The sequence below is a fragment of the Pan troglodytes genome, chromosome 10, assembly GCF_028858775.2.
Source record: "Pan troglodytes isolate AG18354 chromosome 10, NHGRI_mPanTro3-v2.0_pri, whole genome shotgun sequence".
Taxonomy (NCBI): Eukaryota; Metazoa; Chordata; class Mammalia; order Primates; family Hominidae; genus Pan; species Pan troglodytes.
This window is the reverse complement of record NC_072408.2, coordinates 48013683-48037435: the sequence shown is the minus strand read 5'-3', so window position 1 is coordinate 48037435 and position 23753 is coordinate 48013683. Positions and strand designations below refer to the sequence as shown.

Here is a 23753-nt window from a genome sequence, read left to right as displayed (position 1 = left end):
TGAGAAGGCCTGGTTCTGGCCCCCTCTGCCTGCCATTCCCTGGCTGTGTGACCCTGGGCCTTGCATTAGCTCACCTTCTCTCAGGCCGCTGCCAACTTCAAAATTACCAGCCCTTAATGAAAGGCCAGGAGAAAGAAGGCAAAGAGGAGATGGGGTTCCACAGGCTTCTGTCTTCCAAGTCCTTGGGCATGCTTGCCCACAGCTACCAGAGGGTCCCCACTCCCTACCCCATCACACATGAGTTTCTCTCTTGCTCAAGGGTTTTATATCAGAATTGAGAAAGTTCCAGCTTCCATGCCAAGAGGCCACCAAGGACTAAAGCTGAGGTCAATTATCCCTAAGCAAACTGGAGGGGGTGGATAATAGCACTGTACCTTCATTCTCCTCTCCATAGTCAACCTCTTCTGCTCTGCTCTGAGAAGTGTGCTTGGAATTTTCTTCCCATTTTACTGATGGGGAAACTGAACTTCAGTGTCAAAGTGGAGTGAACAGCTTAGACATGCAAACTTCCCTGCCCCAAAACCCACTGTAAGACCCGGTGGCCACAGAGACACCCGCCAAATAAGGGACACAGAGGCCTCTGGAGAACACTGCACCAGGACCATTCCAGGTGCAACATCAGGAGGCAGCTCTGAGCTTGCCTCTGAGCCTGGCCCTGCTGGGCAAGGAGGGACATCAGGGGACTAAAGGCAGAGGACCAGTCCCAACAGGTCCAAGACCTGGTTCCAGTCTAGGTTCACTGGGCTGGGTACCACTCACTGGGACTACTCTGTGCCTTAGTTTCCCTCAGAAATGACTGCAGAGAAAAAGAAAATGACTTAATAACCCATGGGTAGCGGCAGCCTAGCAGCCTATGGAGTCCTGGGAGCGGGAAAGGGCCGCCAAAGCATCTCATTGGAGGGCAGGGACCTGAGTCACAGTCTCCTTCCAGCCCTATAGCTGAATAGGGGTCCTGAGGAAGGTCCCACAGGTCCAGATGCAAGTCCAGGGAACAGGCTGAGAAGTTGATCCTGAGCTCCCAGCAGGGCCGCTGAGGGCCGATGCCCCATTCTCACCCTAGAAAGCGGCAGGCAGAGCTGGGCCTCAGGCAGATGTTGCCTAGGGGAGTGGGCAGGGAGCGTTGGCAGCGAGACAGCCAGTGTCCAGATGCAGGGGGAGGCCTTTGGGTGTGCAAGACAGCCAGCGGGGAGAAGGAGTGAGGAGCAGCCGTGGCTGGGGAGGTCAGACCCAAACGGGCAGCCACAGCGGGAAGCAATGGGGGTGGGGCACTGGGTGGCCTGCGGGCCCCAGAGGGCTCTCTCCTGGCCCACAGGCCTAGAAACTCTGGTCGTGGGAACCCAGCCCATCCGCCAAATTTGCCGCCTGCTCTCACACTCCCCAACACCAACAGACCCCAGGCCTGGGGGGTGCACATCCTGTCCCCCACCCCTCACACAGCCTGCGGCGCCCCGCTTCCCGCGCCGCTGCCGGCATTGACCTCCACAGCTCACCAGGGCACAGGTGTCTCTTCACCCTGATGGGTGAGCAAGGATGGGGGGCAATGCTCAGAGAAACCTCCCAGCCAGAGACCCCTCCAAGGGACCTCTTTCCCCGCCGAAGGATCTGAGTAGGGCCCTGCCCGGCTCCACGGGATGGGGGCGCTGATGTCCAGCCCCACAAAGCCCAGCCCCAACTCAGTGGGTCCTGCCCTTTGCCCTCGCGCTTCCAAACCTTCCGCCCCGGAGCACCGCCCCCTCGCCGGGCCACCGCGGCCGTCCCTCCCTCCCCGGTCCCTCGGCTCGTCCTCCCCGGGAACAGGGGTGATGGGACGTGGGGCCCGCACACCGGCGGCCGGGGCCTCCAACTCCCTCCCTTGGGCCTGTAGCTGCCCCGGGGCGGGCGGATGTGGGCGCCCCGCGGGAGGCCCGAGCCCTCCGGCCCCCGGAACCAGCTCCGACCCAGAGCCTGCCAGAGCCCCGCGGAGCCGGGCGGGACAGGCGCGGTCGGGGGGCGCAAGCCGTGCTGGGCCCGCGGGGCTGGCCGGAGCCCGAGCCGGAGCCGGAGCCGGAGCCGGGGCCAGGGCCGGAGGCCGAGCCTGGGCGGGCGACGCTGGGTGCCGCGCGCAGGGCGGGGCGGGGGGCGGCCGCCCAGTACTCACCAGCGCCGGGGCTGTGCATCCAGGGGCCGGGGCCCTCAGAGCGGGGGGCTCATGGCGGGGCGGGGGGCTGGGGCGCCGGCCTCACATCCCCCCAGTCGCCGGAGGCTGCAGAGCGACTGTGAGACGGCGAGAGGAAGGGAGGGGGCCGGGAGGGGGAGGGCCCTGGCAGCCCGGCCGGCCGGGTAGGATGACAATGGAAGGAAATGCTTTATCTGAGTCTGAGAGCGGGCCAAGGGGGAGGGGAGGGAGGGGGCAGGCGCTCGCGGCCCTGGGACACACCACCCCGGCAGACACTGCACCGCGCGGCGCACAGGCGGGCCGCAGACACCGCGCGCGGCCAGATCGCGGCGGGGCGCGGCGCACTGCCGGGGAGGCAGCGCCGAACCCGGAACGCCGGCCGCGGCTCCGAGCCCCAGCCGCCGCGAGGCGCTCCGAGCCGTGCACAATTCCCGGAAACCCAGCTACCTGGGCGCACGCACCCTCGCATACACAACGTACACGAGCACGCATCCATGTTTACAAGGGGCAGAATCATTTACACAGCACACACTGGGGCTTCGGGGTGGACCCTTGTGCACACACTACATACCCGTACAGCCCACAAGCACGCAGCCATACGCGGGCACAGTGGGACACGCGTGGTGTCCCATGTCCCATACAAGGAATCCCAGACGGACACCCCCCACCACACACACACACACACACACACACGTAAGCACGACTTGCCTCAGGAAAGTTCCAGGATCTGATTTGAATCACTGCCCAGCCCTCCCCCACTGGCACCCCCACACACACACCATGCCTGCTGAGGGGAACGGAAGGGTCCAGCCTGTTCCTATTAAAAGAAAAAGGGTGTGGGGGTGGTGCAGATTTTGAAAGTTTTCTTTTTTTAAAGAAATTTCTCAAGGGACTTCCTTCCCTCCTCTCCTCTTCCTCTCTTCCTCCCATTCCTCTCCCTCCACAACCCCCCTCTTTCCCCCTCCCGGTCCCTATGAGTCAAACTTCAGCAATGTGCCCAGTGTCCCCCAGTGCATTACAGCGGATCACAGAAATGTTCCAGTCTGTGAGTCGGAATGCAGCCGCCTCCAGCCCTCCCTCAGCTAATAAACTCAGCTCAGGGCCGGCTTTAGGCAGTGGCCCTCCCTGCCTCTCCCTCCACTTTTAGCTGGAGAGAAGGTCAGATTCAGGGGTCAGGGGCTAAGGACCTCGCCATTGTGCTTCCTGGGCTAGCCGGTCAGCCGTGTCTGCCTCCAGCAATCTGGAGCTGCTCCTAGGAAGGGGAGAGGTCCACCACGCAGGAACACTGGGCTCTCTGCAGCGTGAGGCGCCACCATTGTAAACCAAGGAGCAGCTTCCCCTGACCCCATTCTATCTCCCGCAATCCTAAGAAACCCCAAGAATCCAGAGAAGGAAAAATGGAGGCAGCCCCAGAGGTGGAGTCATGTCTGATTGGAAGCAAGAGCCCACAGTGGCCTAGGAGGGCTTGGCCATGCTGGCGGTGAACTTCAAACCATAGATTCTATTCCCTTCCCTCAGGCACAGCTCGGGACTCACTATCTGTTGCTACCGGCATATTCAGCGTGGGACTTCTTACTTCAGCCCCTTTCCTTGTCCCAGTTCTCCTTCGGCAGGCAGATCCAGCCCCTCTGCGCTTGTTAACTTATCCTCCCAAAAGCCTTTCCTGGCATTCAAGCCCTCCTACAACCTGGCACCACACTCCATACACATCCCTGCCCAGTGCCTCCTGGTACTTAGGGCTCAGTAGTGTTAGTCACTATTATTACTATCATTATTTCTGCCAGACTGGGCTGCTGGCTGCTTCCCATCATGTCCTCACGCTTCCACACTCCCTTGCCTTCGCTCATCATGCTCCCTCCAAAAGAAATGTCCTCCCAGCCCCTTTCTCCTTCTGTTGAAATCTTTCCAATCCTCAAGACCCACTCCCTATCTAGTGGGAGGGAGGGAGGGAGGGAAGGAAGGAAGGAAGAACTGGAAGAAAAAGAAAGTGGCGTACCACTTTCTCCAGGAGGCTTTCCTGGATTCCCATAGCCAAGAGGAATTCTTCCCTGAACTGTGTGGTCTTTATACATTGACCTTCGCCCACCTAGTCTACTTGTCTCAACTCTCTTCCTTCCAAGAGCATTCAAGAGTGGATATCCCTGAGTCCAGCTACTGCCTTGGTCATGGGTGCATTTCTTGTAGTGTCTTGCACAGAATTCAAACTTGATGTGAGTTATTTGTCGAATTGGGACAGATGTTCATGACTTTCAAGAACCCTTCTCCAGCTGGACACCTACAGTACACTCTTTCACCCCGTAACTACCCATGCTGACTCTCCAAGACACATGCTGTTCCACCTTAGGTATGTCATCCCCAGCCCTCAATTCCAAGCCAGATCATCCTCCTTCCAAATGCCTCTTTGGTGTCCACAGACTCCAGAAAAACTGCTTGGTTACTGCAGACCCCCAGCGACATGCCTGCTATCTCCCTTGTCTAGCTCCACAATTGATCCCAACCCCCAACACACACATATCCGTAGCTTTTCTGTAGCTATTTCTGTAGTAAAGCCAGGCCCTTTTATGCTCATTTCTACCATGTGCGTTGTGCATACATTTATTTGTGAGTCTTCTTTCTCTTTTTAACCTCATCACTGAGTTTTGAGTGATCTGAATAAAGAGGCTATCTCCCTGCCTGTCTGTCCACACAGTGCCCAACATGTGGCTTTCTACACACCAGGACTCACCGCCTCCAACATATAGTCAGAGAAAAAGACAGCATGTGCAACCTGCATCTGGGAAAGCTGGACTGTGTCTCTCCTTCCCCTGCCAGATTCACTTACCAGACCCCGCCTCATGGCAGAGTCCTAAGCCAGTTTCTAAGTCACATGTCCCCTACCAGGATAAATTAGAAAGCCTCCAAGAACCTTAGAGACATGAGACAGAGAAATGCAAGCTACCTCTCTCTCTTCTAGCCTGGTTACCATGGGGAGCCTTTTTTTAAAAAGCTCTTGAGTCCAGGCCTCTCATAGCTTGCTCAGCTGAACACCTAGCAGAAGAGACTGGCCCCAAAAGACGTGCCTTGGCTTCCTGAGCCTTCCCTAGAGTCTCCGGCCAGCACAAAGCCTGAGGGCACCCCAATCTGCTTCCCTTTGGGACTCTGGGCCTACTTGACCTTCTCTTCTCCTTTTCCTCTCCTTCTTTCCTTAGTTAGCTACTGTTTACCATTTACTGCGTAGCAGTCCTTGCTATCCCCTGGACAAACATTAGATCATTTATTCTTAACAATAATCCTTGTTATGCTCATGAGTAAAGCATGGCCTTTATGGTTAAGAAACCTGATCAAAGTTGCACAACTAGTAAGTGACAGGGCCATTCATTCATTCAACAAATATTATTGGGTGCCTACTTTGTGCCAGGATTTAAAGCCCCAGAAAATTATCCAAACTTTCTGATACCCTCCGTTCCCAACCTTCTAGATGTGGGGGCCATAGCCACAATTCCTCCCCCAGCCTGCACTTATCCTCACACACTTCGCACAAAGCCAACCAGAAAGTGCTCCTTCCCCAAGGCCTCAGTTCAGTGAGATCTCAGTGGACACCCATTGTATTGGGTTAGTTTGGATCTTGCATTTCAGTTTCTGGATCTGGAATCAAATGCCAATTCTCAGGGTTTGGGACTTGCAGATTAGTAAGGGAGATTAGGTCCCCAACTCCAAATAAAGGGTTTCATGGGACCAGACATAAGAGATATAAGAAGTACAGGAAGGAAAGAAGAAAGGAAGGAAGAAAAGGAAAAAAAGGAGGAACGGAGAGAGGAAGGAAAGAAGAAAGGAAGGAAGAAAAGGAAAAAAAGGAAGGAAGGAAGGAAAGGAAGGAGGGAGGGAAGGAGAGAGGGAAGGAAGGAGTGGAAGAAAAAGAAGGAAGGAAAGATAATTTAGGATTTATTGAGCATGTTCTACATATCGCACGCTGTTCAAAGCCCTTTCACTTAAATCTCATTATTATCCCCATTGTTTCCATGAGCAAAGTAAAACTCAGAAAGACAAAATGATCTGCCCAAGGCCACAGAGCCAGTAAGTTACTTAATCCCAAGTATGTCTGATTCAGAGCCTGTGCAATTTCCTAGCAGGTCAAAACAATGAAGAACGCATTGCCAGGGTCTCCTGTTCCAGTGTAGCCTGCTTCCTTGAGGTCCCTGTACATCTCATTCCAGATGCCAAGTTTCTGACCCCAGCCATGTGGTCTCATCCCTGTTTCCCACCTTTCTCTGTTGCACTGCACCAGCAGAATCAGGGGAACCGTATAAGTATTCTGAGTAGGGTTGGGGGTGTCACTTTGGGGTACAGGCAGGCAGACCCCTATCTAGGATTTCAGGATCTGAGAGAAGAGGTGCCAAATCCTTCTGGGCCAGAATTGGATGGCTAGATCAAGAAGAGGCTACAGTGTGGCTATAAGTACTAGGGCCTCAGGTTGGGAGGGTAGATGACTGTGGGGACTGGGGCAGGTGGAGAGAACTAAGCTGGTCCCTTCCCCTTACCCCCATCTCCCTACAGAGTCAACAAAGGTGATGTGGTTTCCCCTGTGGTCTGTTGCCCTAGACACCTGCAGTTCTGAATATACATGTATGTGTCTATGTGCCAACTATGTGGCAGGGGACACAAGGAGAAAGCACTGGGACAGGATGGGGAGGGGCAGGAAGCCAGACAGTCTCCTCAAGCCCAAGACAAAGAAGGTACCATGAATGAAAAGACGGCAACGGTCACCCCCTTGACTATGCCAGGTCCCCAGCCAGGAGCATCAGGAGAGAGCTAGAAAGGAGACATTGTGGGGATCAGGAGCCTGGGCTGGGAGTCAGTGAACTTGAGTTTTAGGCCCAGCTCTGCCATTAACTTCCTGGGTCACACCTTTCTAAGTCTCAGTTTCCTGCTTTGTAAATAGCAATATCTTGGCTACTTACCTCACAGGGCTGGCCTGAAATCAGATGAATAATACATGAAAAGATTTGTACCACTGTGAGTTTTAGAATTATTTTCCTGATGGCATAACAAATATTACAATTGCGTACTTTAGCTCCTGGATACACAACACAACCAGAGTGTGGAGATAAGAACATTAAAAACAAAAACAAAAACAAAGCACCTGCCCTTCTATTGGTCACAGAGCGTTGAGGAAACAAAACAAACACATAAAATACTTGAAAGCCTCTTGCAAAGCCAACTATTTAAAAAATCTCACTGTGTGATCTTGGCCAAGTCGCAACCACCCTGGGCCTCAGTTTTCTCATCTGTCAAATGAGGGGGCTGCTTTAGATCATCTATATTTATTTTTCTGAGTCTAAAGCAGTTTTCTGATTCTATTTTTCCAAGCGCAAATGAGTGCGTCGCAAAGAGGGAAGACCGGAGCACATCAGGACAGAACACGGCCTCCATGAGGCTGGCAAGTGTCGGTCAAACTGGGTTTTGAAAGAGCCCAGAGATGTGAATCAGAGTGGGGAGAGAAGAGGGGGTGACATTCCAGGTAGGGAGAATGGCATGTGCAAGGGCGAGGCAAGGAAGCAGAGGGTGGCAAACAGATTAGCCAGGCTCAGGAATGAGGTTGGCAGGATTGGAGGGGCCTGGGGAGGAAGTCGGGAAAGGAAGAGTAGAAGGGGGCAGTCCCCAGGGCTGAGTGGCTAAGATGTGAAAGTGGGGGAGGAATATGGGTGGGGAGAGACGCTCTCAGCCCCAGAGTTTGGTGCCAAAGCCTGTGGAGCCAAACTCCACCCAGGAGAGAGGGAAAGCAGGGTCCCCTTGCCAAGAGGCCCCACCCACGAGGGAAAGCCCTTCCCTCCCTACCCTCCTCTCCCAGCTTCACTCCTAACCCTGAGGTAAGCAAGGCCCCGCTTAGGCCAGAACCTTGTTCATGGCAGAAACACACAGATGGGCAGGTGCCACATCCTTCTATAACAATAATGCCAGCAGCAAAATAATAATAATGATAATGATAATGATGAAATAAACTACCCATCACCTGCTCTCTGATAAAACCCCTCAGCAGCAAAACCTCACGATGTACCCATTTCATTTACGAGAATATTTGCTCCCAAAAGCTGCAAGTGTTTTATAAGATTATCTAGTCTCTAGGATCCCCTAAACCTAACACTTTATCAAAACCATGTAGGCTGGGCGCAGTGGCTCACGCCTGTAATCCCAGCACTTTGGGAGGCCAAGGCAGGTGGATCATCTGAGGTCAGGAGTTTGAGACCAGCCTGGCCAGCATGGGGAAACCCCGTCTCTACTAAAAATACAAAAATTAGCCAGGTGTGGTGGCACATGCCGGTAATCTCAGTTACCCAGGAGGCTGAGGCAGGAGAATTGCTTGAACCCAGGAGGTCAAGGTTGTAGTGCACCACTGCACTCCAGCCTAGGCGACAGAGCGAGACTCTGACTCAAAAAATAAATAAGTAAATAAAAACCACTTGAAAGAACCTGTGAAAAAAAGATTCCTGAGTCCCATCCCCGACCCCATCAGACTCTTTGAGAAGGTTGGATAGTACCCAGGAACCTGCAGCACCACAGGTAATTCTAAGGTGTGGTTAAGTTTGGGACTCCCTGGTCTAATCCAAACCATTCCTTTTACAGATGAGGAAACGGAGGACATGAGGAGGATGTAAATTGCCAGAGATGACACGGTTAATCGGGGCCAGGGCAGGCAGAGAACTCAAGCCCCAGGGTTTCCAGGTCAGCGCTCCTTCCACAGCCTGGGCTGCCCAACCCAGAGATGCCTGTGCCAGCAGAGATTATGGTCAGGGAGGCAGCCACTGGGCCATACTCTAATCATGAGTGAGAAGAAATTCGTCTGAGTTGCAAAATGCCTTTCTGCAGCCAGCTCACCATTACTTGCTCCACTGGGCCCCTGCAGGGATGCTGTGGTCCTCCCACTGGCAGGCTTCAGCTTCGGCCTTGCCATATGCCCCAGCACAACCCTCCAGTTGCCCCAGGGGCTATATTGGCTGGTCAACAGGATCCCACTTTACTACAAATCTCAATGCTTCTTCTTTGGAAGCACATACCTCTGACTCCAGAATCTCCAGTAGAGACCCCTGAGAAGGTCTTGGCCTGAAGACACTCACCTCTCTTTCCCCAGGAGTGTCTTTTAGGGTGAGTTTGGATTATGCACCTGTGAGTCAGGAGACTAGAGGCAGGAAAGAGCAATGAGCTGAGGGTGGCTAAGCTGGGAGGTGAGCAAGGGTGCCCTGGCTGAGACCTTGAAAAACTCCACCCATGATGATCACCATTATACTCCTCTTCATCAACACACATTTGTTGAGCATCTACTCTTTGCCAGGCACCGTGTCAGGCTCTCAGGCACAGAGGCAAAAAAAAAAAAAAAAAAGCCACAGTGAGGAATTCATCACCTCCTGGGGAGGAGGATACAATCTAAGAACAGAACCTGGAGTGGAGAAAACTGTTGGATGAGGGACTCAAATAACATATGCTGCAAAGGAGAGGGAGGATTCAGAGTCACCAGAGTTCCAAGCTGGGAGACACATAATGGATCCTGGGATCAATGTGGATTGGGGCAATAGTTCTGCCCTCACCTGCTCTCCTGTGTGCTTGGGGTCTGAGGAAACCCAGAACAGTGATTCTAGAAGTCTCTGCCTCAACAGATCCCTCACTCCAGCTTGGTCTAAATGGCTAGGGGTGGGAAGGCAGAGGAGGCAGAGACAATGTGCAGACATCTCCCTTGGGCAGGCCCTGAGTCCTGGGCTCCAGGGTTCCCTGCACTGAGCATTTTTTTTTTTTTTTTAAGACAGAGTTTGGCTCTTGTTGCCCAAGCTGGAGTGCAATGATGCAATCTCGGCTCACTGCAACTACTGCCTTCCGGGTTCAAGCGATTCTCCTGCCTCAGCCTCCCGAGTAGCTGGGATTACAGGCACACACCACCACACCTGGCTAATTTTTTGTATTTTTAGTAGAAACAGGGTTTCACCATGTTAGCCAGGCTGGTCTTGAAGTCCTGACCTCAGGTGATCCACCTGTCTCGGCCTCCCAAAGTGCTGGGATTACAGGTGTGAGCCACCATGCCTGGCCCCCTGCACTGAGCTTTTAAGAGATCATTTAGGCCTGCGCGGTGGCTCACACCTGTAAACCCAGCACTTTGGGAGGCTGAAGTGGGCAGATTACCTGAGGTCAGGAGTTCAAGACCAGCCCGGCCAACATGGCAAAACCCCGTCTCTACTAAAAACACAAAAATTAGCCAGGCGTGGTGGCAGGCACCTGTAATCTCAGCTACTCGGGAGGCTGAGGCAGGAGAATTGCTTGAATCCAGAAGGCAGAGTTTGCAGTGAGCTGAGATCATGCCACTGCATTCCAGCCCGGGTGACAGAGCGAGACTCCACCTCAAAAAGAAAGAAAGAAAAAAAGAGATCATTTAAAAGTACCCAGAAGAATGGACAGAGTGAGGAGGTGTTGTACTGTGGTTAAGAGCAAGGATTTGGTGTCGAGCTGCTTGGGCTGGAGCTTGTTGCTTCCCCACTGCTTGACCTTACGTATATTATTTAACCTTGAGGAGTCTTGGTTTCCCATCTGCAGATTAGGGTATGAAGTGCCTGCTATATTAGGGTTTTGCGAGGACTGATGAGATTGGGACATGAAGTACTTAACTACAGTGCCTGACACACATTGGGCTGTTAGGGACAGAGCTCCAATGCTCACATCAGTAATAGAAGAGAGACAGTGTCCTGTCTCTTCTGTCTCCCTAAGCCTGTTTTCCTCTATAATTTGAGGTCTCAAAGTGAGCACTGAGCTGATTTATGCAAATGAATCCAGTAGGGCCTATCGCCCAAGCTGACCTTTCTAGGGTATACAGGGTAGCTTGGCCAGGCTACAGAAATGGGACAATAGGTGCAACCTTCCTGATCCTCCTGAGATCCTCAAGTGTTGTCTTGAAGTTGAGGGGAACCAGGACCAGGCTGCGGGGAGTACCACAGGGACTGCAGAAAGGGCCTGGCCTCCCCTCCCGAAACACTGCACATCTGGGGTGATCTGCCCATCTGGCTGCATCCCTGGGGCAATGGCCACAGCTGCTATTTGAGGGAGGAGACATCCAGCTCCTTAGCCAGGGCCTGGGGCCAGGGGTGGGGGGGTGGTGGGTAGTGGGGGCTATAAATAACTAAGAGGACCAGGGGGGCAAGGTTGACCTTTCGGGGCGGGGGGCAGGAGCTGGTGACTTCCCCCTCTTTGCTTGAGTCCAGAGCCAGAGTTTTAGCAAAACAGGAAGAGGCAGCAGCAGCTTCTGGGAAAGTGGGAGTGGCTCCCCTTCCCCCACTTGCCTGGGGCCTTCGGATCCCAGCCAGGACCTGGGAGAGGTGGAGTCATCTAGGCAAGGAGAGGGAGGGGCAGACCCACGCAGACTGGGCCCCAGCTTCAGTGCCCTCAAATGGCGCAGCCGGGGCACAGGAAAAGGAGAATGAGACAGAGAAGGGCAGCCCAATGGAGTATATCTGCCACCCCTCGTCCCCTCCTGTTCCCTTCTATAGGCATTAGAAATGGAGCTCAAAATGTGCCTGTGACCCAGGTAGTGTACATGGAAGTTCGAGGTCAAGTTGAGCACACCTCCATCTCTCATCCCTTCCCAGCCTGTGGTGAGCTAAGCCTAAGCCAGAGTGCGTGGGAGGGAGGGCTCTAGACAGGAGGAAGGACACCTCTGGGCTTCTGGAAAGAGATCCAGGACCTGGCCCAGGTGGAGTGATAGAAAAATCTTCCAATGAACTATCAAGGTCAGGGGATCCAAAGGTCTGGGTGGTCCTGGGTGAGTGTTTTTCCAGAATAATGGGGCATCTACAGGGACAAGCTCAGGAGAGCTAAGCCTCAGTCCAGAGACCCTCATGAAGTCAAAGACTGAAGGAATTATCCAGGAAATGTTGCCTGGCTTTGCTTTGCCTGAGTGAGGCTGGCCACTGAGAATCTGTCCTTCAGTGTCTGTCTGGAGACATCTAGTTGGAGCTCTGGCTGGCCCACACCTCTAGTAGGGCCTGCACCTGTGTCTGTCATGTACTGCCCTTGTCTCCTGAGCCTGGAGCCCCACACTTCACCTGCTGGGAGGGTCTAGATAAGTGCTGTCCAATAGAAACAGAATGTGAGCCACATACGTAACTTATTTTCTATTAGCCACATCAAAAAAAGGAAAAATAAACAGGTGAAATTCATTTTAGTAGTATATTTATGTAACCTAATATAGTAAATCTAAAACATTATTTTGGTGTGCAATCAAAATAAAAAATTACTAATGAAATCTTTTACATTTTTTTTCCATACTAAGTGTTTGAAAGCCAGTGTATATTTTATACTAACAGCACATTTCAATTCTGACTGGCCACATTTCAAGTGCTTAGTAGCCACATGTGGCCACTGGCTACTGTATGGACAGCACAAGTTTAGACTTATAGCTTTACCTCTTCTTCATCCCTTCCAGTCTCTTATTGGGGAAGAGGCTCAAGAGGTGAAGGAAAAAGCTGGTGAGGCCAGTGTTAAGGGTTAATTTGCTCTAGGAGGGTGACCACTCCCTTTGGGTTTCAAGCATCTATCTCTAGACCTGAATCCGTTTTAGTGTCCAGGCAGGCAAGGAAATTGAGGCATAGAGAAGCATCTTCCCTGACAACTGGCCTTCTCCTGCCCTTCCCAGTGCTCCTTCTCTGAGCAGAAGGTTGATAGAATCCGATTACCTCTTCAGGCGCATTAGCCTCCACCTTCCTCTTTCCTCTTCCAAAAGCGACTCCAAACCCAAAGGTATTTGAGTAGCTGAGTTAAGGAATATGGGAGGAGAAGCAAATTTGGAGGAAAATGCAGAATGGAGCTTTGCACAGGTGGAGTTTGAGGTGTTGGTGGGATGAGCAAGGGGGGTTGTTGAGTGGACAGTTGGTATCTGGAGCTCAGGGAAGAATTTGGAGGTCATCAGTGAGAGAGGAAATTGTAGGAATGAATGACACCACAAGAGCAGGGGAGAAGAGAGGAGAGAAGGGGAGGGCAGGGAAGATGGCTAAATACAGAAACCTGAGAAAACAAAGACTTCAGATGGGCGAGGAGTGGAAGCTGGAGCAGGCCGGGAGCAGTCACAGATTTCAATGAAGCAAGAGGAAGTGCATCGGAATCCCAAGTGGGAGAGAATATCAAGAAGGAGAGACTCGCACACGGTTGCAGTTGACAATGCTTTGAAATCATTTTTTTGTTGTTGTTTGTTTTTGTTTGAGATGAAGTCTTGCTCTATGGCCCAGGCTGGAGTGCAATGGCTTGATCAGGGCTCACTGCAACCTCCGACTCCCAGGTTCAAGTGATTCTCCTGCCTCAGCCTCCCGAGTAGCTGGGACTACAGGCACCCGCCACCAAGCCCGGCTAATTTCTATATTTTTAGTAGAGACAGGGTTTCACCATGTTGGCCAGGCTGGTCTGACCTCAGGCAATCTGCCTGCCTCGGCCTCCCAAAGTGCTGGGATTACAGGTATGAGCCACCGCGCCCGGCCCTAAAATCATTCTTATAAAGAGAGCTCACACAAACTGTTAAGAAGCACTAGAACAGTGGAGACTAAAGTTCAAAGCCCAGAAACAGACTCTCCTGGTGCAGAGGAAACACAACTCACAAGCAGAGGTAGGGGTATGTTCAACCTGATCGTCCTCAAAGTAATGCCAATTAAAATGAGACAAAGGTAGGTGCCTTTTTGAAACATTAGCGAGAGCTCGGTGAAGTGTGTGTGCTGTCGGTAATGGCGTAACCTCTTTTGAAATCAGTTTGGCAATATATAGTAAGAGCTATAATGTGCTGTTACCCTTTGGCTCAATAACCCCACCCAGTGTATCCTAAACTAGATTTCTATAGTCAAAATTGGGGGAGGAGGAGCGGAGTATGTGCCTAATGATGTCCCCCATCACACTGCCTATAATATAGAAAATTAGAGACAATTTGAACACTTATGATCGGAAAATTGTGGAGGTAAATTATGATACTATATTTCCACTTAATAGAAAACTATGAAGCTGTTAGGAAGATGTTTATATGCAACACAGCATCACAAGAGAATAGAGATTGGTACATACCCCATGATTGCAACTGTATTAAAAAACATATAGGCATGGAGGAGAAGGTGAAGAGGAAATATGTGTCATAGGTAATGATTATGTAGGGTGGAATCGGTATATATGGTTTTGGTCTCATTTAATGAGTCTTAACATTGCGGAGAGCGGGAATGAGGGTTGACCAGAAGCTGAGATTTGGGTCTCAGCTATAGCAAGGGCCCTGACAACCTTCCAGAGGCCACGAATGCATTTATCTGGCAACTTAATGGACTGAGCTCCGACTGCAAGGCAGGTGTGGTCACTGTGGGTATCAACTCAGCATTCTCCTGATAGGAAAAAGCCCACCATGAGGGGTGATGGCCAGGTGCTCACTGCAGATTCCCTCCCATATATGGGAGGCTCCTGGAGCTCCGTAGTCTCCTCTACTACTGCTGAGGAGCAGGCCATGGCAGGCGCCTGTGGGGACAGCCCCCAGAGGACAGGGCTGACTACAGGAGGAACAGAGCATCACAGTGAGGTGAGCTCAGCGGGTATGAGGGCCTCTCTGCTTTGGGGTGGGGGTTGGTGGGCTGTGGTCGGCCACCTGCTGTTTCACATCACCCCCTGAAGGTGACATGAGATGCAGGGGCCATCACCTTCACGGCGCCCCCAGGAACTCTACCCGGGCCCCCACCTACAGGCGCCATTAGGCCTCCTGCTCCTCCCCGTTCCACTCTCTTCCCACAACAACACACTGGGGCCTTGAAATAACACATCTTTCTTTACGCCATCATTTCCACAGAATTTGCCTATGATTCATTTGTTGTCAAGAGGTATTAAAACCTCCAGCTCCCAGGCACCCTGGTCTTTGTTCCCCTCCCTCCTAGGTCCCACCACTCCCCTTCACACGGTGTCCTGCCCAGCTCTTACCCAGTCTCCCTGAGCCCCAGCATCCCAAACTCAGCGCCGCTGCCCCCACAACCACCCCCCCACCTCCTCCCCACTTGGCCTCTTGAGGAACAGTGGGAAGGGGCTGGGGCAGGTCCACATGGCACCCACCCACCTCCCCAGCCCAGCTCCACCAGAGGAGGGCCCTGCTGGGGGCCTCTAGCCTTAGGACTTGGAGATGAAGCCCTGGAAACTCTTTGCCTAAAAACAGGCGGCAGTGGAACCCTCAGCCCCAGAAGCTGCCCCTTTCTGTGACTCCCCAACCCCCTCACTTGGGCAGGATGGATTTTCCTCATACCTCGAGGCCTGGTCCCTGGGTCCCTCCCCGTCACTGTTTCTGACTAGGCACAGGGGTATAGAGTTTCCACCGTGTGTGTGTGTGTGTGTGTGTGCGCGCGCGTGTGCGCACACGTGTGTGTTGGGGAGTAGGAAGAGCTGTCTTCTCACACCCTCATTACCCAGTAAGGCTTTGGGGTTCCCCTCCCAGTCCCTCCCCAGGGCTGTGTAGGTGTGTCAGGGAGCTAGAAGGTGGGGGTGGCAGGAGAGGAAGAGGGCGATGGGCAAGGGAGCTGGGGGGCTGCTGGGAGCCTGGCTGGGGTGACAGGAGCTGCTGTGGTCGGGTTATCTGATGTGAGGAGACAGGTGTGCAGCTTCGAGGCTCTGGGGGTGGGGGAAGAGCAGCCTGAGAGAGAAGTAGAAACAGTAGAAGCAGCCTGGAGCCAGCGAGGTAGACAGGAAAGACAGATGGGAGAAAAGAGCCTTAGTGAACCCAGGAAGGCCTCTCCCCAGAGGAGGATCACTTTTTCCCTCAAGTTCTGGAGGCAACACCAGAGCAGGCAGGCAGGTGGGCAGGGGGGTGTCCCCAGCCTCTGCCGTGGCCCAACTTCCCCAGCTCGCCAGCTCCCAGGGAACCAGGCAGCCTCCCCTCATCACTGTGGGGCTGATGGGCTCGAAGGTCCAGCCTTATCCCTGAATCAGAGCAGTTGGAGACAGTTGAGGCTCTATAATCTCGGTTGGGGGTTAACGGGTGGAGGAGGCTTTGCAGGAGGAGATAATGGGGCAGACCTCAGGTCTTCCGCACTACCCACCAGCACAACACCGTGGAGCTGGGGGAGTAAGCGGAGTTGTTGGCACCATGGGCCGGGCCAGGCGTGCGTCTGCCATCCTAGGAGCTGGGTTGAGGGCCAGCTTGGCCTTTCACAAGAGGGGTCCACCTGTGAATCCCTGCTTCTACCCCATCTATCCCTGACTTGGAATGTGTTGGAGGAGCTGCTTATAAGGAAGACGATATCAGGTTAGATGTTATCTCTTTAGAGGAGAGGGTCCCCAGAGGATGATGAAAATTACAGTAATAAAGGCTAACATTTACCGAGCACCGAACTCCATGCCAAGCGCAATTCTAAATACTACATAGTAGCTCATGTGGTCTTCACAACACCTAGGAAGTAAGTACCATTACTCTCTTTGCTTTACAGAAGACAGACAAATAGCCAGCAGTTCCACAGCGACTCAGGGGACTGCCAGGGTTCAAATCCTGCTCCTGCTAGATGCCACTTCTGCTGCTCTTCATTGCTGCCCTAGACAAGGCCAGGCCCTGCGGCGTGCTGCGAGCCTTCCTTCCGTTATCTTTACCAGCTCTACATGGTCATTCACAGATGAGAAAGCTGAAGATCAGAGAGCTCACACATTTTCCCCAAGGTTACACAGTCAGTAAGAGACACTATCAGGATTCCAATGACCTGCTGTTAAAGTTCATCTCTTATTCACTCATTGCCTCCCTCAAGGCTGAAGAGTGGGGTGGAGGGGAGACCAGCAGAGCTACTGAGCTCAATCTGCCTCCTTGGCCCTCCCAGCCCAGAGCTCTGCCAGCGGTGGTAGGAGGAGTGTGGTAAGTATTTGCTGATGAATGAACAACCGAAGGACAAAATAATGAACTGTCATCTTCCAAGGCAAAGGATTGCAGAAGCCACTGATATCCTGCCCACCGCCCTCCCCATCCACTCCTCTACCACCTCCAGTCCTTCCTGTGAACACAGCAGAGGCAGGAGCCTCTTGGGGTGGGGTCCCTATCAGGGAGGAAGTGCAGCTGGCTTCTCCCCCACCCCCTTTATCACTTCTCCCCCATCCCTACTTTATCACCCAGGGCCTCCACAATCCCCTCCCTGTCCCTCTCCGGGGGCTCCTGGGTAGGAGAGGGAAAGACATGTAAATCAGTGGGGCTAGGGGAAGTGGAGGAAGCAGAAAGGATACCAGGAGCATTTCCCCTACACGCTTAACCTGGGGCTCACAGTCCTTGCCAGGCTGGGCCAGTGGCTTAGGGGACCAAGCCCTTTCTGATAGGCCGCTTGATCTATCTGGCCAGCCTAGTAGGCAAATGGGGAAATGGTAGTCAGGAGTTGACAAAGTTGGGGCACCTGCCCTCACTTTGGCCCTAGCCCCATGCCGGCTGCCACAGATGTTCACAGGTGTCCGCAGGATTATTTTGTTTTTGTTGTTTTTTGACATAGGCTCTCGCTCTATTGCCCAGGCTAGAGTGCAGTGGTGCGATCATGGCTCATTGCAGACTCAACCTCCGGAGCTCAGGCAGTCCTCCCACCTTGGCCCCCCAGGTAGCTAGGACTACAGGCACATGCCACCAGGCCCAGCTAATTTATTTTTAAAATTTGTTTGTAGAGATGCCGCCTCTCTATGTTGCCCAGGCTGGTCTTGAAATCCTGGCCTCAAGTAATCCTCCCGCCCCGGCCTCCCAAAGTGTTGGGATTACAGGCATGAGCCACCATGTCCAGCCAGGATTTGGGATTGGGTCAGGGTGGCATGGGCCTTTCCAGAGGCCCAGTAGGCTTCTGAGTGCAAGTGAAGAGTGCAGCGGGGAGGCCCTACGGAGCTAAATAAGGGCTGTTGACCAGGCTATGTGTGACTTCTCCTTTCACCACCAAGGTCTGGAGGTCTAAGGGGAGCTCTGCCCACTACCCCCAGGAGCTCACGGGAGCTTCTTCCTGCCTTCCTCCTCTCAGCAACCAGTATCTAGGAGGCCATGCCTTCCTTCCCAGAGTCCAGCTCAGACAATTTGCAGAACAACCCAGCTTGAAATTTGATACTTGATCCACCCCTCGTGCATCCCCTAGATCAAATAACCCTGGATCTGTGACCCTTGGCTCAGATCTGTCTAATTCTTAGAGTCTGTTCAGACTTGGAGTGAGGCTGTTGAGTCCTGAGGAGGGAGGGGCTGTGGCAGCATTGACAAGTTCCCCGCATTCCTGTGGTACCTGAGTCTTTCCAATGACTCCCCTCACCTGAGGCTCAATCTCTCGTTACCCACCCGCTTCCCTTCCTTATCGGTGAGGTCTTGAACAACTGAACCAAAGAGCTTCTGGTTCATGTGCTCATGTTAACCTGCAAGAGGGCACAGTCTTTGGCTCTGTCTCAGTCAACTCTGAATATGGTCTGCAGACCTAGGTTTTGGAAGATGCAAGAGCAGGAGGGATGGTGAGAATACTGGATGACAAAATGAGGATTCAAAACATTGAGCAGGCCAGTGTGGGATAATCAAATCAGATAAATATAAAGAGGGACAAACGCTACATTCTGCATTTAGTCAAAAACAAATTGGTGGCCAGGCACGGTGGCTCACACCTGTAACCCCAGCACTTTGAGAGGCCAAGGCTTGGGAGGAAGGGAGGGGGTTTGCTTCAAGTCAGGAGTTCAGGACTAGCCTAGGCAACATAGAGAGACCTCGTCTTTACAAAACACAAAAAAATTAGCTGAGTGTGCCAGTGGTCCCAGCTGCTCAGGAGGCTGAGATGAGAGGATTGCTTGAGCCCAGGAGTTTGAGTCTGCAGTGAGCTATGATCATGCACTCCGGCCTAGGCCACAGAGAGACCATCTCTCTCTTTCTGTCCTTCTCTTTCACACATACACACACACACACACACACACACACACGAATTAGCCAAGTACAGAATGAGGGGGATGTGGCAGACACTTTAGGGAGAGGAGTTAGTATGAAGCTTCTGAAGCCACATGGAATTAACTTCACAGGTTCTGAAGCTGAAAGGAAGGTGTTTAAATTTGCATAAGTCTGTTTGCATTTCATTTTCTAGCAGGGACATTATTAGCCTTTTTGACTCTCATTTTCTCACAAGTGTACAGTGGAGTTTTCCGGAGGCTTCTTGACACATGATATCATAACAGGTTGAATGCAGAAGCCAATATGAGAATCTGGCTGCCTTCTACTAAACCAGACATTAAAGAGATTTGCAAAACTGTGAAACAATACTGTCTTGTCATTAAATTAGTTTTACTTTGGAAACTGGTTATTTTAAAGAAAAAAATGTGTTATTTGTTCTAACTTTTAATAGATTCATTATTGCCACATTTAAAGAGTACACTTTAAAAATGTCTGTTTTAATTTCTAATGGTACATATTGATGAATCTAACCCACACACACAAAAGTTCTTTGGGGTCCTTCTTTTTAAGAGAGTAAAAGGATGCCAGGACCCAAATGCTTGAGAAACTCTGGTTTAGAGGCAAGCCACAGAGCTGCACGTTCGGAGAACTGCACGTACCCAGACACGGTGGTCGGTTGAGTTTCAATGTCTGGAACAAAGACAAATGACACTGAAGAGATCATGGTGGGGTTTATACCTCATCAGAGAAGCAGGGTTCCAACAAACATGGGGATAAATGAATCGATCAAACCCGATTCTTGAAACTTGTCTTGATTCCCTTTTCTCTGGGCATAAGCCACCCCTTGCCAGAGAATACTGACATTAATTATAGGTCAGTAAATACGCATGTAGTGAAGTCCAGGTGTTGGTGATTGTTGAAGGATTGACATTGACAAATAAAGAACATGACTGAAAGAAGTTGGGGACAGTAGTCACTAGAGTTCCATGCATTTCAGATTTATATTCCTATCTTCCCACCTCTTTCCCACACTTTTCTCCCCAGGCAGCTTTCGGCTGGGGCCAATTTGGTTTATTAAGTGGCACACCTGCCCCCTGGTGGCCAGGTGGTACAATGACACCTTCTCTCAGTTCTGGTAGATATCATGGAGCAGGAGTCCCTAGCACCAAGAAGCTGAGATCCGGAAGAGGCGCCCCAAAAAATCAGCCTGGAGTGAGTCTAGAGGGCCCATCAGGGATCGGAGGTTGGAATGTGGGAGCAATGTCACCTCCTTGATAAAAACTTATTTGGCCATCTCAGCAACCCAATAGTGATGTTGGCCAACACTTATGATTGATAACTACGTGCCAGGTACTGTTATAAATGCTTTACACAGATTATATCACAACAACAGCAAATCTATGAGGTAGGTACTATTATTGTTACCATTTTGTGAAGAAACTGAGGCTCAAAAACATTAAGTAACTTGCCCGGGGTCATACAAATAGCAAATGGCAGAGCCAGGCCTGGGAGACAGCAGTTTACTTGTTAACTGTTACTTTTAACTTGTTAACACTTTGCAGCTTCCACTTGGCATGCCTAGTACTCATCTGTCTGTAGGGCTGTCTTCTCCCACTGCACAGTGTTTTTCTTGGGGGCGGCGACTGTCTTGTTCATCGCCATATCCCCAGCACTGAGCTCGGTGGTGTGGCTGGTTAGAAACATTGGAAGGACTACATAACTTGGTTGGACCTCAGAGGGAACCTGCAGCCTCGCTCACTGTCAGCACGGACTATGCTCAGAGGCCCGGGGCACAAGACCCTGGGAGGCCCTTGGGTGAGGTGTGAGAGGGTCAGATACTCCCTGTTGCCTGGGAGGAGAAGCCAGAGAGCAGATCCCTAACCCCATGTCGCTGGCATGAGGAGAGGTAAGCACCACCAGATGCCCTCAGTAGCAGAGACTCAGAGCCTTGCTGAATCTCACTCATATCATGGAGATAGAGAAAGGATGGAAGGGGGATGTGATTGGGGCTTTGGGGGCGGGGGGGGGGGGGGTCAGGCAAGTGGCTCAAAGCTATCCCTGTAGGGCAGTAGCACCACCTCGTGGTGAAACTCAAGATGATTTAGGAAAAATAACCCAGCTAATCCATAACTGAGGGGAGGCTGGGAACCCCCTCCTTTGGAGTCAGCACTCTCCTTGGATAGAGCCACAGGAGAGGGCCTGGAACTCTTCCAGCGTCTCCCCAAGCCAGAGCAGCTCACTCCAGAAGTGCTCACCAGGTTGTATAGAATGTGAAGAAAACACCCCCTATGGACATGTCCTATGGGCCACAGGCTGAAAAGAGCCGCCTAGCTGAGGTCATGTCAATGAAATCACACGCTCTTCAGGGAACAGCCTGCATCCAATGACTACCTGATGCAGGAATATAGAAGTGTCTCCCTCACTTCATCTTGGGGCAATCCAAAGGGCCATCCCAGCTTCAGAGATCCCCACAAGGGTTGATTGAGACCTTCACTGAGACTGCTTTGCAGCCCAACTTCTCCCACTGCTAATTCTACTTCTTTCCCTTCCACCGGGGCTGATAATCCTGAGACTGCTCCCTAACAAGCTCCCTGCACTTCAACCTGCATTTCAGAGTCTACATCCCTGGAACCCAACTTGCAACACCATCCCGTATATCATATATCACATGCGTGCATACAGAGATTCGGAGCAGCTGTCTGGAGCAGCAAGCTCTCAGATTCCCCCTGCCAGCCACAGGCTCCACACCCTGCTGTGCTTCTGGGTCTCGAGGAGCACAGACTCCCCATCAGCCTCACGGGCTCCCTGCCCACAATGAGGACTAGTTGCCTATAGGATGTCAGCATGATGAGCCATCTCCTTGGCCATGCTGGAGGTGTCAGACAGCATCCATCCTTCTTGTCATCTGCAGGGACCATGGGGCAGGCAGACCGACCTGCACTGCACAGGCAGCCTGCAAGGAGCCTGGTAGAAGCTGGGGAAATTGAAGGGCTGTGGTCACTCCTGGCAGGCCCTGTTTGCTTGCTCCAGGGCTAAAGGAATCAATACTCCTAGCACACCAGTGAGCTATTTATACCACATGATGCTTTGAGCCTATCAACCCCATGGTCTGTGCAGTGTTTTTGCTTTATGTCTCTTTTAAGGAGCAGACTCATTCGAACTACCCCAGGTGTGGCATAGCCCATTGTAAGGGGAGGATGTTCCCTATAGCACTTCCATATGATGTCAAGTTAGTGGCCATTCTGCCCTACAGATCAACAGAAGCACATGACGCCAGCATCCTCATGGAGTCATTCACAATTAGTACCAGATAAGAATGCATTGTGTAGACCAGTGCTGCCCCATAGACTATTCTGCGATGATGAAAATGTCACGCTTGTAATCCCAGCACTTTGGGAGGCTGAGGCGGGCAGATAACTTGAGGTCAGGAGTTCAAGACCAGCCTGGACAACATGGTGAAACCCTGTCTCTACTAAAAATACAAAACTTAGCCAGGCATGGTGTCAGGTGCCTGTAATCCCAGCTACTCAGGAGGCTGAGGCAGGAGAATGGTTTGAACCTGGGAGGCAGAGGTTGCAGTGAGCCGAGATTGTGCCACTGCACTCCAGCCTGGGTGACAGAGCAAGACTCTGTCTCAAAAAAAAAAAAAAAGAAGAAGAAAGAAAGAAAAAAGAAAGAAAGAAGAAAGAAAAAAGGAAGAAAATGTTGTGTATTTGCACTGTCTCTTACGGTAGCCCTGAGGTTATCAAATACTGGAACTGTGGCTTGTGCGGTTGACAAGCTAGATGTTTACCTTTATTTCATTTAAATACTCACATGTAGCTAGTGGCTACTGGATTGAACAGTGTAGGCATAGAACCAAAGCTTGGAATATGAAAACTTGAAAACACTTGATCCTAATTATGCAAACTTCCTGGGGTATATTCCTCTTGGTTTACCTGGAAAAGTGCATTATAACACAGCCTTGGAAATTTTGTGTTCTTCTAGGTCAGCTATAAAAATGCTACATAAGATCCTTCTAACAGTGTATCAGAACTCCATTCTCCACATTTCTCCAGCCAGAGACATGCCCATTTATGCAGCTGTTGATTTCCTTTCTCTAAGTCCCTTCATGTTTCACAAAATAACCCTCAAGTTCTAACCCCGATTCCCCTAAGTCCATCTCATCCCACTGAAACACATTTTAGCCTTTGGTTTGAAATATTTTCAGATGTTTCTGAAAAATTAGAGTGAATCACATCCCCAGGCCAACTTATCCTCAATCAATACATTAGCTGGCATGATTTCCTTATTTTCAGATCACAATGCTGTGTTCTTGTTTACTGTGCCTAGCAATGCTACCCTTCATAAACCCCACTTCCTTGGGAAGCAGAGTGGAGTGCATCGGCGTAAGTTGGGCCCCTTAGGAGTCCTGTTTCTGCACAGCAGTCATTTGTAATCCTCCAGGTCACTGGCACAGCCGCCATCTCTAATGGCAGACACAGTTTTGCCAGTAGCTGTTTGGTTTTCATTTTTGAGGGTCTCACGTAGGTGTCATATATTGACTGCACACTTCCTGGGAGTAGAGCACAGTTTGGTCCAGCACCTCTAATTTTCCTGGCTCAGGGCCTGCTTTAGGAATGGGAACCTCTTTTATCTCCTCTCTAGGAGAGAGCTAGCAAGACCATCAGTCGTCTGTCAGGTCCCCCAACTCAGTAGGAAGCAGGACAATGTAGCAGTTAATTTGTGGCTTGT

At 51.7% G+C, this 23753-nt stretch overlaps 1 protein-coding gene across 10 annotated transcripts in view; it reads right to left on the bottom strand.

Annotated features, from left to right (window-relative positions):
- HDAC7 (histone deacetylase 7) overlaps positions 1-2753 on the bottom strand; it is a 37718-nt gene extending 34965 nt beyond the window's left edge. For 2 of the 10 annotated variants that reach the window (XM_063785701.1, XM_063785705.1), the window contains exon 1: positions 2138-2257. Coding sequence is in view for 4 of the 10 variants with exons in the window: in XM_054664326.2 (XP_054520301.1) it covers positions 2138-2156 (19 nt within the window). In the remaining 6 variants the exon portion in view is untranslated. Of the gene's footprint in view, positions 1-2137; positions 2597-2726 lie in introns of those variants that run through there. The other 8 variants (XM_063785704.1, XM_054664326.2, XM_016923551.4 and 5 more) reach the window with 8 other exon arrangements.
- Positions 2754-23753: the final 21000 nt, after the last annotated feature.